General features: G+C 38.9%; 1 protein-coding gene across 2 annotated transcripts in view; it reads left to right on the forward strand.

The window, feature by feature from the left end:
• Nucleotides 1-16,213, forward strand: part of SCRN1 (secernin 1) — a 30,928-nt gene extending 14,715 nt beyond the window's left edge. Inside the window, exons 1-8 of one of the 2 annotated variants that reach the window (XM_065753586.1) lie at nucleotides 263-342; nucleotides 730-911; nucleotides 4,951-5,153; nucleotides 8,408-8,602; nucleotides 10,016-10,181; nucleotides 13,418-13,598; nucleotides 15,029-15,188; nucleotides 15,458-16,213. In XM_065753586.1, coding sequence (XP_065609658.1) covers nucleotides 811-911; nucleotides 4,951-5,153; nucleotides 8,408-8,602; nucleotides 10,016-10,181; nucleotides 13,418-13,598; nucleotides 15,029-15,187 — 1,005 coding nt within the window. In that variant the 5' untranslated portion in view covers nucleotides 263-342; nucleotides 730-810 and the 3' untranslated portion in view covers nucleotide 15,188; nucleotides 15,458-16,213. Of the gene's footprint in view, nucleotides 1-262; nucleotides 343-729; nucleotides 912-4,950; nucleotides 5,154-8,407; nucleotides 8,603-10,015; nucleotides 10,182-13,417; nucleotides 13,599-15,028; nucleotides 15,189-15,457 lie in introns of those variants that run through there. The other variant, XM_065753585.1, reaches the window with a different exon arrangement.
• The last annotated feature ends 263 nt before the right edge of the window (nucleotides 16,214-16,476 follow it).

Below are 16,476 nucleotides of genomic sequence, written 5' to 3' on the forward strand. Positions count from 1 at the left end.
AAAGATAATGAATGATTTCTTTCTTCTTTGCAGTTTCAATGACTTCTATGCAGCCTTCCTCTGCGTCTTTGACTTGTCAGAATGTATCCATAGAACTCAGATTACAGTAAACCATTTAAAATAGCTGAAACATCAGTTTTAAGCAAAAACAATGCCTGTGCTTTTCTTTCTGTGGCTGTTTATCCACTGAATGCTTCCAAGTCTTGATTTTTCTTTCTACCAGCAGACTTAGACTTGGGCAGCTGTAGGGAGGCAGCAAGGAAGAAGGGGGAACTTTCCAATGTGCTTTGTCCAGTTACTGTTGTTACAACATTTACGTAAACCATAGGAGATGGTATTTAGGTAAGATAAGAGAATGTTTTGATGTTGTTATGCTCAAAACATAGACTGTTCTGTTAACTCTGGGGAACAGACCACCTAGTTCTGCTTTCTTCTGCTTCTAGCTCGTGGATTCTGCGTGACTGTTTGAAGCCTTCAGCTATCTTAATAGGTATCTTATCCCAGACTTCTGTAATATCAAGATGTAAAGGTTCAAACATAACATATATTGTTTAAAGAAATTCCCCAGCTCATACTCAAGAGGTGGACTTTTTTTTTTTTAATGACATGTATCCTGTCTCTACATTAAATTTTGTGCTAAAGATTGAAGTCTATATTAAAGTCAGAAGATTAAATCCATTGCTTGCAGCATTTACACTTTTTCTCTTCCTACTCTCTCCACCAATGCAGTGCACATATATTGAGATTGAGCAGGTGCCGAAGACTCATGCTGTTGTGCTGAGCAGGCCTTCCTGGCTTTGGGGAGCAGAAATGGGAGCCAATGAACATGGAGTCTGTGTAGCTAATGAAGCTGTCGTGACCAGAGAGCCAGCTTCTGAATCTGAAGCCTTGCTTGGAATGGATCTTGTCAGGTGGGTGGCTTGCTGAGTAGTGAATGTCCTTTTAAATGCCAAATGTTTAGGTGGTGATAAAAGCTATGGGTAATAGCTTTATAGTGTTGGCATTAGAAGATTTTTAAAACCAAAGGCACCATGTGAGTTAGCACTTTAAAGCACTTGGAATCTGAAATTGGTGCCTGTGAGCTACCTGTACCTAATGTGAGTGTACTAAACCTACCTTGTCTACCTACTGTACTGTAATAGCAGTGACTATTCTGGCAGGATGAAATGATTACATCGTTAGTTAGAAACTGCTAACTAATATGTAGCATCAGATTGCTGATGCACCCTTCATTCTCCACTGCTTTAAAACTGCTTACTCTGACCTAAAAAGCTTATCCTGGGCTTGTAGCCAACTGTAGGCATGAACAAGCTACTATGCTTCACTTCAGCCCATGCATTCCAACACAAACCATTGCCCTTTTTTTAAATGCTGGCAAACGAAACTCCATGGAAGGCTGTTCATTAAAGGCTGTCTGCCTGAAACACTTGTGCTGCATTTTAATTCTCAATCTGCATGCTGATGCTACAGTGAAGAGAATTTAAAGAAGAGTTAGGTGGGGAAAGAAAGCTGAGAATGAAAGAACAAGAGAAAATTGTGCTAATTTATCACAAAGAAAGAGAGAAAATATTCAGTTTCCTTTAAAGATAACAGCTACTTATGTAAGCAAATCAATTTCAGATCCAGTGGTTCTGCTGAAATTTTTCCTAGGGTGCCTAATGAAGAGGCTGAACCAATTTCAAGAGCACATTCATTTGACTTGATCTAGTGAAAGATGGGAGAGGTTCTGGGTAACTGGGAAAGGTTAAATGTTGTGGTATACCTAAAAGTGTTGAAAAGAGCTGTGAGTATAGACCAGCTTAACTCAAGTTCATGAAGGAAAAAAAGGCAATTAAATATCAAGGAGATGACAAATGTTCAGTACTGACTGTTAGTCATGAAAGATCCTGTCAAACAGTTCTACTTCGCCCCTGAAGTGAGTTAAAGAATTTTAATGCTGAGGAGTAGGAAACAGATACTTTGAGTTTTAAGAGAGCATTAAAACCTTGGAAGGTATTCTCATAAGTAAGCTGGGTATCATGAGTCACATGAAATTGCTGCTAGTTGTACGGCTGCAGGAAACTGTAAATGTTCTGACCCCAGTGATGTCTCTGCAGAAATACTGTATTGGGTTCCAGCTGCTGTAGTCAAGTATAATGTGAGCCAGCTGGAGGGGAGGCAGTGGGAATGGGAAATATGATCAGAGATCTAGAGAATCTGATCAATGGCAAGTTCATGAGGGGATTGGTGTTACATTCCTCTTTGGTACTTTTTCTAATTTATGTTACTGACAGAATCTACAGAGAAGCTGTACATAGGAGGACTAGTCAGTTGGATTGCTCCAGGGTGAGAAAATAGACAGGAGAGCTTTTTTAATAATATGCAGGACAAGCTTTTGTCAAGAGGAGGGATATGGTAGGTGATTTGCCAAGCTCCACCTTTATTTTACCCCCCCTAGTGTCATTTTCCAATTTTAACAAACTGTTTTAGGTGTGCAGTTCTGTTCGTTTTGTTTGAGGTTATTGAGGTCTCAAAGTACTGTTTAACACTGAAGTATATATGTCATCCACTAACTCTAGGTTTGTCCACATTGAAGTATTAGGAAATAGCAAACTACAGAGAAATGACACAGCATACCAGCGGTCCTCAGCTGGAGATGTTACTCCCTCTCTTCCTTCTTATCTGCAGGGGAAATTGTAGCTGAAAGGCAGAGAGCATTTGAGGCAAGGAGAACTAGGGATTCTGAAAACTACCATCTATCTCTTGTAGCAACGAGAACGGTTCTTTCTCTTTCTGCAAAGACTTGGCTGGTAGCATTAAGCTTAACTGTTTTGGGTGATCTCATAGAATAAAGAGAGCCATCAAGTGCAAAATCAACCATATAGGCTGCAATTAAGCAGCTAGCACCAGCTTTTCCTCTTTGTACCCGTCTGCAGAAATGGCTATCTCTGTCACTCAGGATTTATAGGAATGAAAATCAGAGGAGAAATTTTAAGCTCAATTAAGAAATGCATATGTCTGCTTATCCTCCCCTCCCAATAAAAACCCTGTTGGATATCTGTACAGTTGTACTTCACAAAGTTCTTAGCTTGTTTAGTGCCTGGCTGCTGTTACGATGACCAAAAACAATGTGTTACCTGCTACACCTTTGTATGTGAGGATCAAGACACATCTGCAGGTGTTTATCTTGATAGTATATTACAACACAGCATGTCAGAACATAAGAATGATTCTTAAGAAATGGTTGGAGTTTGTGCAGTTGACTGGAGGGGTAGAAACTGTTTTCCACACAGGCCTGTCTGCATCCCAGTTTTATTTAAGTGAAAGACATAAAGGTAGTTGTGACAGATGAAAATATTGAAAGAAAATCACTTCCAGCACAACTTCTGAAGAGATACTGTAAATGAGAATAGAAATTGAGGAGCTTAAGATAATTTTTGTCAACCTTATGGTATTTCAGAATAACTTATTGGTGGCACTAAGGCATTAGGTTGCATTAAGTCTCTGAAAATTTCTTAATGGATAATTCAAGCTATCCAATCTCAGTGTGAAATGACTTTAAGCTTTTCTTACAGTGTTCCTTGACGAGTGGTCTGAAATGTATTAGTGGGAAGGTTATGCTCCTGTCAGCCAGGACATTGATGCTTAGATAAGCATCATGACCAACAGTTTTGTAGAGATGTGTGGCTGCTGTGTTGATTTTCTATTTCTCTGTCCCTCGCAACTGACAAATAGGAGCACCCAAACTAAAGCAGAGCCTACGCCTTACTGAAGTGGAAGTAAATGTAATATTGAAGCTATTTGCCATACAGTGATCTAAAAGAATTCTATAGCCTAAATCTCTGCTGGAGTTTTCCAGGAGAAAGCTAGACCAACCATCTCAGTGAGAAAATTTTAAGAGGATGATAAAAGTTCTGGTGTGATGCTATGTCTCTTGCCAGGTTTTGATCTAATTACAGCCTAAAGCTTTTGATCGTAAGACGAGGAGAAGAGAATAGATTGTCATTGAATAGGCTGGCTATATAACCATCAGTGTAGTAGTTATCAATCCATTCATTTACATAGATTAAGGAAAGTTTGTGGAGATGTTCTTCGAAAATAAGTTAAGATGTGCTTTTGGGTTGCCTTTTATTAGATGATGTATATACTGTATGCTAAGATTGGCATTTCTGTTTTATTCTGAATTAGTGGTAGCACAAATGAGGAAAAGAATGAAGGAATAATAAAAATGCATGGGGACTAAAAATGGAGACAACTGTGCAAAACGAGTTTCAGCTAGTACGAGGAACAAGATGAGAGGGATGATGGGGGAGAAACTGTCACTTTTAAGCTAGGATCTAAAATTTTAGTTGGATCTCCTATGTCACTAAGTGATAAATGCTACTGAAAGAGATGAAATTGTTGCTTTCAGTAACTCAGACTAAATCAGGGCTAACAGTGGACTCTGCACAAATGCCTCTGTCCTGTGTGTAATAAACACCAAAGGATAATGTACACTTAGCTTCCATGGCCAATTAAAAATTGGAACATTCAGGAAGAGAGGTTGCAGGCAGGTGGTAAAACTGATTACTGTCTCTTATCTCCTGTAATAATCATTTCTAATTTCCCACTGTTCTGTACAGAGCAGAGTAAACCTGTATATAGCTGTTACTTTAAAAAAGGTCATTTAAAGTTATTCTTCATTGCATTCTGTCTTAGTGGGATAAAGAATTGAATGGTTATAGTGCAGCCAAGGTCAGTGGTTGTTGGTTGGACCTCTTTGGCCAGCTCAGAATGCAGAGTAGAAAAGAAAAGCTTGAAACAGTACAATATTTCATCTTATCGTTCTAGTAACTCATTAAAGTGAGAACTCTTACACCAGGCAGACTTGGCCCTTCTGTGTTTCAACACCTGATCAGTGCTGCTGTTCAAAATGATTAACTTAAACTTGTTATAATCTCTTCTTGAAAATGTTTTACTCCTTTCATACAGACTTGCCCTGGAAAGAGGTTCAACAGCCAAAGAAGCATTGGATGTAATAGTTGCTTTGTTGGAAGAGCATGGGCAAGGAGGAAACTACTATGAAGACGCAAGTTTGTGCCATGCTTTCCAAAGTGCATTCTTGATTGTGGACAGAAATGAAGCCTGGGTACTGGAGACATCTGGAAAGTACTGGGCAGCTGAAAAGATCACGGGTCAGTTCATCACTCACAGCAAACATTTATTATAAAATAGGCTTATTATTGTTTAGGAAGAATTGTCTTATAGTAAATGAGTTTAAGTAACTAATTTATACAAGTGTTTGATTAAAACATCAGCTTTCATCTTTTTTTTTTTTTTAATATTTGTCCTACTTTCAGCTTTTAAGCATTGATTTTCATTGGTTAGTATAACAGCATTTTCTGTGAGTTTGGAGAGTGTGTTACCTGTGTACATAAGCTATATTATCATTGTGTTGTCATTTTTATGTTTGATAAGGGTTGTATTCTCCCAGATTCATTTATTGCTTGGAATGTGTCAAGAATCTTTTCAGTGTAGTTAATGCAAAAATTATTACTTGCAAATCTGAAATATTAAGAGGATAGGGTAGGCATTAGTAGCTTTGAGAAAAGGGCTTACATGTAGGTGGTTGTCTTAGTTTCAGCTGGGATAGAGTTGTTTTCTTCAGAGTGTTCGGTACCCTGCTGTGTTTTGGTTGTAGGAGAAACATCAGTGTGTTGTCAGCATTGTTTTTATAGTTGTTGCTAAGCAGTGTTGTGCAGAGTCAAGGCCACTTGCAGCACAGGGCCTTATTGAATGGAATTAGGACAGCTGACTTAAAGTAGCTGGAGGGATATTCCATACCATATGACATCATGAGGAAGGAGTTTTGGAGGGGTTGGGAGTTCATCGGGCACTCCTGCTGCACAGGAACTAGCTGGGCATCAGTTGGCAGGTGGTGAGCAATTTCTTGTGCATCACTTGTTAGATGCATTTGTATATAGTATATATATCTTAGTAGTTTTATCTCAGTCCATGAGTTCTACTTTGCTTTTTTTGATTCTCCCACCCCACTGGGATGGGGGAGAGTGACTGAACGACATTTCTTATCTAACACTGCAGAGCAAAAGTTGTCTTCTCTTTAAAAGGTCATTTGTTTTTCTCTTTGCGTGATGCCAGAGATAGGTGTACGTTTCTTGTGATCTGGGTTATTGCTTTTAGTTTTGAAGGGATTTTTATTTTTGTGAGAGAAGAGCTTTGTAAAACGTACACATTTGAAGTAATTGAAAAATTCAGATGATTTAAGAGGATTTTTATCATCTCAGCTTTGAGCTAACACATCCATTTAGTTCTCTTTTCAGTACCCCTTCATTGAAAGTAGGAGGTAGCAGGTATGGAGAGGAGGGAAGTTTAACACTATTGAATGTACAAAAGCAAAGGAGGAACACCTGGCTGTATAGCGTTGTATGGTGGCCTGTTGTCAGTTTGAGCTGTTAAATATGAATCAGCATACTTGCAGGGATGATATTTCGCTGAACAAAGCTTGCATTTCAAGAATATCTACAAAATGGAGGAAGTCTTCCAGTGCTAATTAGATCCCAAACCTAGCAGAGGGAAGATTGATAATGCTGCCCTGATGAAACCCAAATTTTGTGCAGCTGTTGGCTGCTACTAGGGTTATGAAACGACAACTGTTCTCCTACTTACCTGGCTATTGTTTTGTTTGAAGTGTTTTTCCTTTTTAGCTGCATCAGCAATATATGTGCCTTCATGTGCTACTTCCCAGCAAGTAAACTGTTGACTTCATCTGCAACCTGTAGCTTTTTGGAGTGGTACTGCAGCTCTGTTCTCATTTGTACAGGCACATTTATCTTCTAGGGGTCCTTGTGAGCAGCAGGGTGAATTGTCCAGTTTCCATCTCCTTCCTGTAGCCGGCTGTAGCTGACAGGATGAAAGGGGATGGCTTCTGGCTATGGAAGGAACTGTGTATTTCATACTTGGTTCAGGAGGTACTTTTCTGCAGCCATGTCCACACCTCTTAGGTTTTCAGATGAATGTCGTTAAAACAGAGAAAATGTGTCATTTCTTAGCAGTGAGAAGGAATTTATTTTCCTGCCTCTCCTTGCTAAAAAAATATTCTTTCCTGAATATTTTTTCTGAATATATGAAGCAGTAGTTCTGTAAGGCTTGTGGTACATGTTTACCAAGCAACTTTTGGACAGTAATTGAAGTGTAAACACTTTAAAATTCATCCTGTTGCTATTCTTCAGTCTGAATAGATAAATTAATCTGCATGATAAACTTGTCCCCCTCAAGGGGATCTAAACCATGAAATGCTATTTTACATCGGTTACAAAATGTAACAATTAAAGAGCTTTTAATGAGTAGCTTGGCTAGCTTGACATGAACTCAAACATTTCTATCACACAAGTCAAGAAAATTCTCTGGAAGATATGCTGCTTGAAAGCGTGAGCACACTGTCAGTGAGCTAGTACAAATCAGAACTGAATGGCAGTAACTTTCTCAGACTGCACATAACTTCCTACTGTAGTTCTTCCTCATTATTTAAATAGAACATTTGTGACATTAGAAAGGAAGCTTACCTTTGTGGAAGGCAGTGTTAATCAGTAACCTTTAGGAATACTGCTTTAGTTTCTGTTTAAGAGCAAGTTTCTGCCAAATTCCAGAAACTGGCTTTATTTTAGTTTATGGATTTGCTTTATCAGCTCTTTCTTTGCCTTCCTATGCATTTACTTTATCCTCTCTGAGGCATATCTGCAGCTGGCAGTGTTTGATAGTCATGTTGTAGATATATGGATATGAGCACTGCAGTATTTTTTTAGAAAAGCAGTAAAAAAACCCAGCACTAATATTCTTCAAAGGTTGTTTATGCTTCCTTTTTATTTCATGCCATTTTAAAATTTAAGATTAAAAATGAACTTCTTTAACTTAAGCCTATCTTATGCTGCTTACAATGAAATTATTTTCCTATTGGGAAGCTTCAAGCAATCAGTAAGCTTTGAAACATTTTCCAAATTACATTTTCAGTTTTAGGGTAGGAGACAAAGAGGGTTTATTAATCTAAATGAAGCTTGGCTGACGTGTATTTTTGAATCAAATTCGACCTCAAGTCTTGTTGCAGCTGTCTCACAAAAAAATAAGGCTGGCATCTTCTCAGCCTTGTGGCATTTGGAGGCCTCTGTTACTTCATGGTCTTGTACATGAAATACAGAGGGACTGTGAAACTGCTGTCTGACTGAACAGCACTATTAATCACACAGCAGTGTAAATATCTAAATAGGGCAGAGAGAGTTGAGCTCTGCAACCTGCAGTGAATGGTAACTGTATGTGTAGTTAAGAGGTTGTATTGATACTTTCATTTGTTTCCTAATTGCATTATTTTGTCCTTCTAGCTGCTCCCATAAGAACTATATTAATACTCTCTTGTAATATGTATCTCTTTCTGTAGAGGGGGTGAAATGCATTTGCAATCAGCTTTCACTAACTACAAAAATTGACGCTGAGCATCCTGAACTAAGGGATTATGTGAGAAGTCAAGGCTGGTGGAGTGGAGACACAGACTTCAATTTTTCTGAAGTGTTTTCTCTTGCTGATGACCATTTAGCCTGTTGTTCTGGCAGGGAGAGCCTGGAAAAGCAAAGTGGTAAGTGTGAACCCATTTTGGCTTTTTTCCTTGCGTATACAGCAGGATTTTTTTTCACTGCTGCTTGCTTTCTATAATCTGTTCAGAACTACAGGTGATTGAGAAAGATACCTCTATGGGTAAACTGTGTGGAAAGGAAGGCCAGAACTGAAGGCTGTTCCTAAACTTGCCTCAGTTTAGGATGAAGCCTTTAGTATCCCTCACAATTTTGTTTTAAAAGAGGGTTGAAATTATAAAATAGCTTACATTGCTCTTGTTCCAGTGTGCATGATGTGCCACTACATTAGTGCTTTGGTGCCAATACAGTGGCCTTGTTTTATTTTTTTAAGCATTGTTTCTATAGTATTAAGTGGCCTTAGGTATGAAAGTTTGATCTCAGGGAATGCTGTGTTTTGGATATTTAAGCTTTTGGGGTAGGAGTTTAGAACATAGTTTAAGGAAGATAAGCACTACTTAATTGTGAACTGAAGTCCCTTTTCCATTGTTGAGCAGAAGTAAGTTACCAGAACAATGTGCCAATTGCCTTCAGTAAAATAAAGAATTTATTTCTAGACTGAAATTAATGACTGTAGCTGGACAAGGTGGGTAGAATATGACCATCCTGCAGCAGTGCATAGCTGACATGGATCTGCTCTTTGATGTATGAAAAATGCTACAGATTATTTTTTTATGAAGATTCCTTTACTAAAGATGTGAATTTACTATAAGACAAGTGTGAAGGACCATAGGTAAAAGTTCTTAGTAAACCTGGATAATAGTTCTGAGTATCAGATGGCTATGGCTACAAATCTTGCAGCCCTGCTGAGCCATCCCATGTCTTCTGATGGAACTCACACACATAAGGGGAGGTCTGGGAAGTTGCTGTGTAGAGAAGCCCTGCTTGCTTCAAGTGCAAGATAACATGGAATTGCCATAAGGCTGCAATAAGACGTGCAGGAAATACATAAAGGGAGTTTCTTGCAGGTTTGGAAAAAAATCTCTGTGTTTAAGTCTAGACCCAGTGAATGTGAGATGATGGTTCAAAAAAACTTAACAGAGAGCCAATGGGAATGAGTGAGAAGTGGAAGATCAGGATGTTACTATTCTGTTTGAACTTGGATAGAGGTAGCTTCTTAAAGGAAAACTGTGTGAGTAATCTTTCACAGTGATTGCTGAAACAGTGTCATAGACATAATGGCCTTCCTGACAAATACCTTTTAAATGAGTTTTCTCCCTGTCTCGTAATTGTAATGCCTTGCTGCTGTTCTCTTTTAGTTAGGTAAGCTCATTCTGGATTTACATTGTCAAACTGTTAACTGGGATTTGCTCATACCAAGTGTCACTGAACAAACTAAGCCAAACCCCATTCAGACTAAAAACCTTCCCTGGGGTCCAAGCCACTAAGCACTCAGGAATTTTCTTCCTCTCTTATAGGTGATGTTTCTGCACAAACTATGATCGATGTCCTGCGTGACAAGGATAGTGGTGTCTGTGTGGACTCTGAATCTTTCCTCACTACAGCTAGCATAGTGTCTGTTCTGCCTCAGGACTCTAGTTTTCCCTCTGTTCATTACTTCACTGGCACGCCAGACCCTTCAAGGTAAGCTATAGCACTGGGGGTCCTCTGGGTGCAGAGCAAATGATGAGTTGAAAGATATTAAATAAACTCTGTCATTAGAATTGGAATTGAATAGAGAAATGTCTATCTTCTATCCTGTCCTGTTTATTTTTTCAACAGACATTTGCCAATAAGATTCCCAAAATGGAAAGCTGAGTGAAACCACAGGGTTGTTCTGAACGCTAGCAGAACGCAAAATTACAGTGATAAAAAGACAGCTTGCAAAATAATTGTCAGTTCCTAGTAGCTACTAGGATGGTATATTTTATTGCACTTCCTTTCAGGAGAAAGCCAATGCAGAGTGATTCCTTCACTTACAGAATAGGTGAGATGTGTGCTGGCTTTTCTGTGTTAGAAGAGCTTCCATTGACTGGAACATTTCCTGCTGCTGAAGGGGCTCTTTGCTGCATTCCCTACCAGTCATCTTAGGTTGGAAGAGGGAGGGGTGTAATGAGAGGAGCACCCAGTCAAGAGATGATACAGCTACAGCTGGAGCACCACTGTACCTCTGTAACAGAGAGGCTAATTAATGCAACTTCCAGGCTAGGCAGGCAGGATCAGAAAGATATCACACTGTTACATCTCAGCTTTGACAGCACAAAACTGGGGCTCATGAATGCTCTATAGGGGCACAGGTTTGTATTTTTTCTGTGTGTGAGTGCAGGATGTTGAAAGATGAGCTATTATTATATAACCTTCTGGTGTCTGTATGGTGTCTGTAGAGGACTCTTCAATTTTAAAGACTTTATCTTATAAAGGTGAAGAGAAATGTCTCTATACCAGACTGCAGTGTGAGACGTCTTTCTCTGGCTGTTCTTTTCTGTTTCAAAAGAAATTATTTCTGAATAGATCTATGGTTTTTTTTTTCACATTGAAAGATTTCTAGGATGGGATTTCAGGGCTGGAGGAGGGAAGAACTTGAGCAAAGATTTGTTGATAGCAGCTATTAAGAACCATGAGCAGCATTCTGACAAGGCAGAATTGCAGTGATTTAATTCCTCTCAAACACCCTGCTCTTTATTCTGCTTTTTGGTCAGATTTTAGGATATATTGATAATTTTTCTGAATATACATAAAGAAGAAATTCTGAGTAGACATCATGAAAAATAAAAGGTACTCTGGCTGGTTTTTGGGGCATTTCATCCAGTTAGTCTGTAGGTAACTTTGTATGTGAACTGGTATTTCAGCTTGTTTAGCAGGCTATCTTAGGTCATCAGAAAGGGATATGCAATGGAAGCAAGGTCTTTCAAGGTGGCATTTTCTTTATTAAACAGGCCCAATAAAAGAAGTAAGTAATAAAAGCAGTAAATAATAAAAGAAGTAAGCAATAAAAGAAGTAACTTCCTCAAGGTATTGAGCATCTAAATTACTTTAAATTGTGTTTGTAGTTTATAAAGCAATTTGTTTTTCCAGACTTCAAGGTGTTTCATAATTAGAAGTGAAATGAAAGTAACCTAGGTGGTAATACTGAGCCAGAATTTCTGGGTAATTAGATCTACTTAACTTTTCTCCTTTTGCCAGTTTTTTCAGTATGAAGGCAGTAACACACGCAGAAAGAAAACAATCATGAGGGCTTAGCATACAAATAAATTCAAGAATCTGACATCTGTGTACAGAATGCTCTTGGATTAATGTGACAGGCCCCTATTAGAGGGAGGAGATGAATGTCCTTGGAAAACCTTTGGTTTATATCTGACCTACAGACCAGAAAGTTAGGTCTCTGTGAAAAGAGTGTATTTGTGCCATCAGGCTGAAATCTGGAAACTAGGCAGCCCTTCATTGCCAGCCATTTTTCAGGTCACTTTTTGGTCACTAGGCTGTAGGTGCACCATAGTTAGAATGGTGTTCAGAAATGTTAGTGGTACACTTTGTAACAAATACACTGTACAATGTTTGTGCATTTCTAGCACACACAAATGATTCAAGAGCATGTTTTATCCAGAAATACAATCAAGTGTTCAGTCCTGGGCAGTCTGACAGTCCTGTGTTACTGAACTGCATTTCATTGCAAGTTTAAATGGATCCCTGCGTTGAAAGACCTCTTGCTTGAATTCAGAGTTTCTACAGTAAACATAGCTCAGGGAAGACCCAGGAGCTACTGCTCCAGTGGTTACAAGCCAGCTAGATTCTTGCTGAGATAGGAAGTCTGTGGGTTATTTGTTGCCTTTCTTGAATAGATGGGTGTAAAACTGAAAAAAGTGCCTAACTAGTAAGATGGGAGTTCTCTAGGTAGCCTTGTATAGCATCAAAAAGTGAACAGAACACATGCAACTCTCCAAGATGCTCCCAAAAAGATACTCCCAAATATATATATTTTTATTGGAGGCTTGATTTCCATTGCTTTAATGATGTCTTTTCTAGTTGGATGCATCTTAGAATGCGAGGAAACTAATGGGCTAGATCATTGGAGAAATAATGTATTTATCTTCTGTTTTAAACTGAATTCATCTGGGAATCACAGGTACTAAGCTGTACCACTTTGGCTGTTGGAAGATTTACCTCTTGCATTGAGGTAAATAGATTACAGGGAGAAGTAAATGAAAACGGTGCCCTTAAACAGACGTCAATCATTCAAGAGTGGTTAAGCATTATGTGCTACCAAGTGCTGCAGAAGCCATCCATGCCAAAGACACCTTTCACCAACCTTGCATCATGCAACTCAGACATCAAGGTTTAAGAAAAGAATTTTAAGCTTGCTTTCCAAAACTTTTCTTTGACTTGATGCAAACTGTTTGGGATTGAAAGGAGTAAGGCTTCAAATTGCTTTGGTCGGATTTCTTTCTATTTTAAAGAATGAGAGCCTGGCTGTAGAAACAAACAAAAACTTTAGAGTCCTTTCTTGCTTTCTTTTGTACTCTAATGCATTAAAAACTGCTTTATTTAAACTGTAGGTGTTGAGTCATACTCTTAGACAGCAAGGCCTCGTGACAGTGATGGATAGAGTTGCAGCAGCGAACCTGCTGAGCATATGCAGGCAGCAGCTATCAGCATTTTCACATAAGCTGTACACTTCTTGCAGTAAACCCAGCAAATGAAGTCTTGCAGTAATTGGCAAACTTTGCTTTTATTAAAGCACAGAGATTTATTTTGCTTCTGGGCAGTACCAACTCTCTAACTTAGTTTGTGGATGGTGTAGGTCAATTAGCTATGCTGGGGCTGCTGAATGTTTGAATGATGTACACAAAACCTGTCTGACCTGTACTTCTCATTTCTTTCAGGTCCGTATTTAAGCCTTTTATTTTTGTCGATGATGTAAAATTAGTACCAAAAGTACAGTCCCCTTCTTTTGGTGACGATGATCCTGCTAAAAAGATACCTCGATTCCAAGAGAAACCTGATCGCAGGCATGAATTGTACAAGGCACATGAATGGGCCCGGTCTCTCCTTGAGAACGATCAGGTAGGAGCTGTGGGACCTGGGAACTTGTATAATCTTGTAGAGATTTCCTTAAATATATCTGCTGATGACTTGTTTTGTGTTAGAGCACCACTCTCACTTACGCTCTGCTCTCACCCTCTCTCGAAACAGATAAGGTTTGCATTTAAAACACTAGCTGTCTTTGTATTGTATAGCAGTGCCTTGGTGTATTGGGTCATGGTGGTATTGGTACTTCAGGCAGTTTGTGTGAGGCCCGTGTAGTCATGCTGTACTTTCACAGAGGATTTGCTTTTCTGCAGTTTTCCTTTGCAGCAGTCAGTTCTGCATATTTGCAATCAGTCAGAGTCTTGCTAAGGTCATTAGAGCACTTAGAGACTTGCTCACTAGGGATTAGGGTACCTATGGTAACCTCTGATTGTACAAACTTATTTAAATGCAGTTTTGGCTAGATGGTGGTTTTAATCCCTTGGGACAGTTCAATTAAAAGCTGTGCCCTCTGTGGTAGTATTGACTCAATATACAGCTGCCTTCCACAGCATTCATCTAAGTCTGTTCTGCAAGATACTGATTTAGTGAAGATTTAGAAGGAGTGCATTAATATGTTTTTATTAAAATTAAAAGTTCCACATTGTACCACCAGAAGTTCTATTAAAAAGAAAGTGTAGTTTAAGCCACATTCATGCTGTGGTAACTGTCCACCTGCAAGCCTCAGGCTTAGCTTAAATGCACCGGTCGTTCTGTGCAATTGGCAGTATAAATACTGGAAACCCTCACTCATACTAAACCACTTTTGTTTCTGGAATTCAGTTTTGAAAGCTGCAAGCACAACAAATGGCAAGCTTCTGTTAAAAATGAATTAATAAATAAAAGACTTTAAGCAACAGATGGATAAAACAAAATGACACCTTCTTCAGGAGTGAATTTTCTACCCAGAAATACCTAGAGAAGTGACCCAGAATGATGCAAGCAGGCTTTCCTGCTATCTGGACTCTTACTGCTGTTACATTATGCACCACTTCAGATCTTGTCGTTATCTTTCAGGTGATGATCTGAAGGATAAACATGCACATACTGTCATCTATATAATGCTCAGGGTTTCAAGTCTTATCATACAGATCTGTTCACTGGTTTTCAGACATAAGAAGTTGCTTTACTTCTTTCTCACGCCATATACCCTTTTCCTCTGTCCATCCTTCACTCCATCTGCCTTCTGTGCTTTAAACTTAGCAAAAGTTTCTTGGTTATTATCTGTAAAACAGCAAGTGTCCAGCACTGTTCCTTTTAGCCTGTGACCATCCAAAAAAAGCTATTGACAGAAATAGAGTATATTTTAAACAGGCTTTCTTGTTTTAAAAAAGTACTCGAAAAGATCTCTGCAACAGAAGAGAATGGTAAATGCTTGAATGAACTGGTTTACTGGTTAATTCAGTTTGGTTATTCCCTGCTTCTAGGATAAGGGCCAGAAACTGATGAGGATTATGTTAGACCTCGAAAAACAAGGCTTAGAAGCAATGGAAGATATCCTTACTCGTACAGAGATTCTGGATCCCGCTGAAGTAGTAGATCTTTTCTATGACTGTGTTGACACAGAACTAAAGTTCTTCAAATGAAGTAAGCAAGCACTTTAATTCTTTAGATACTGAGTTTCTGGTACCAGCTGTCAGTGAATGTGAGATGTTGGATCCAATTCTGATCATCCTCTTTCTCGTGAAGCTGAGTGTTTCAAAATCAGGTCCAAAGCTCCCTTTCCACTTCAGTGCATCTAATTGTTTCAGAATTGACTCTTTCTCCTGTATTAAAGTTCAAGCATTTATATTTATGTTTTTCTCAATTTCATTGTTGCTTGGAATGGATTTTAAACCAATCTTATCTCGTTTCAGCTACAGTGGCTACTGTTAGCCTTTTCACAGGAAGACTGCAAAGTTCTTCAAGCCTTGAAAGAAAGTCTTCACACTTGTGAATTTACAGGAAAGACATTTCTAGAGGGAAAAAAAAAAGTTACTTGCTAGCTATACCTGGTTAACAAATTGCTTTCCTTTGTCCAATCTTGTGGTGTTCCTGTTTGTGTATGTATATAGTGAAAGGAGAAAATCACTGACTGGTCCAATTACTGTGTGCATGCTGGCTAATTTAGTACAGAATGTTTAAATATGTATGTTGGGCAACAAATTAAAGCAAAGATTAACTTCATGAGGAGAACTACCATATTGTCATTGAAAGCAATCTGGTTTTTGTTTTTCTATTGTTTTTTCCTCTGCTGCTCAGGTCTAGGCTTGCAGCAAAGCTGTCCTGCATTTTTCTCTTTTTGCCAGTTCATACAAAGAATATGAATAGAGTTGAAATCCCGGTTTTGAGGGGGCACGAGGGTAAGTCCCGTTTCTTGACCTTGCTGTACTGGTCTCGTTTTGGCAGATCTGGTTACAGTGACTCAGCATCTGAAATGGTGCCTGCACAAATGACCAGAATTAGATCCCCCAGGATAAGTTTTTGTCTTCATCTGCTACTTTGTGTGTCTGTAACGTACCTGGCTGTTACCCTAGTGCTGAGTACTGCAATGCAGAGCCAGGCTGAATGCTGAAGACATCTGAACGTACCCTGTTGACTCTGAAAACAATGAATAAAATAATATATTTATATACAAGCTACAAATTTGGAATATATTGAGGGGATAGATGCTGGACATTCATCGTAACTATTTGTCCTCCAGGCTTTTGTACTGCTGAACAGTTACTGGTGATGTCAGCGATGAGTGTACGTGGCTGATGAATCCACCAAGTACCAGTGAGTTACTGGTGGGTCAGTTTAAACTTAGAAATGGTTATCTTATGCTTCTTTATATGAAGTGCAGTTCTGCAGCATGCTTCTCTTTCTTGGCAGTCTTGTGTACAGACCTGCTTTT

Source organism: Cyrtonyx montezumae, unplaced genomic scaffold (genome assembly GCF_038088225.1).
Source record: "Cyrtonyx montezumae isolate F1298 unplaced genomic scaffold, pur_monq_1.0 scaffold_8, whole genome shotgun sequence".
Taxonomy (NCBI): Eukaryota; Metazoa; Chordata; class Aves; order Galliformes; family Odontophoridae; genus Cyrtonyx; species Cyrtonyx montezumae.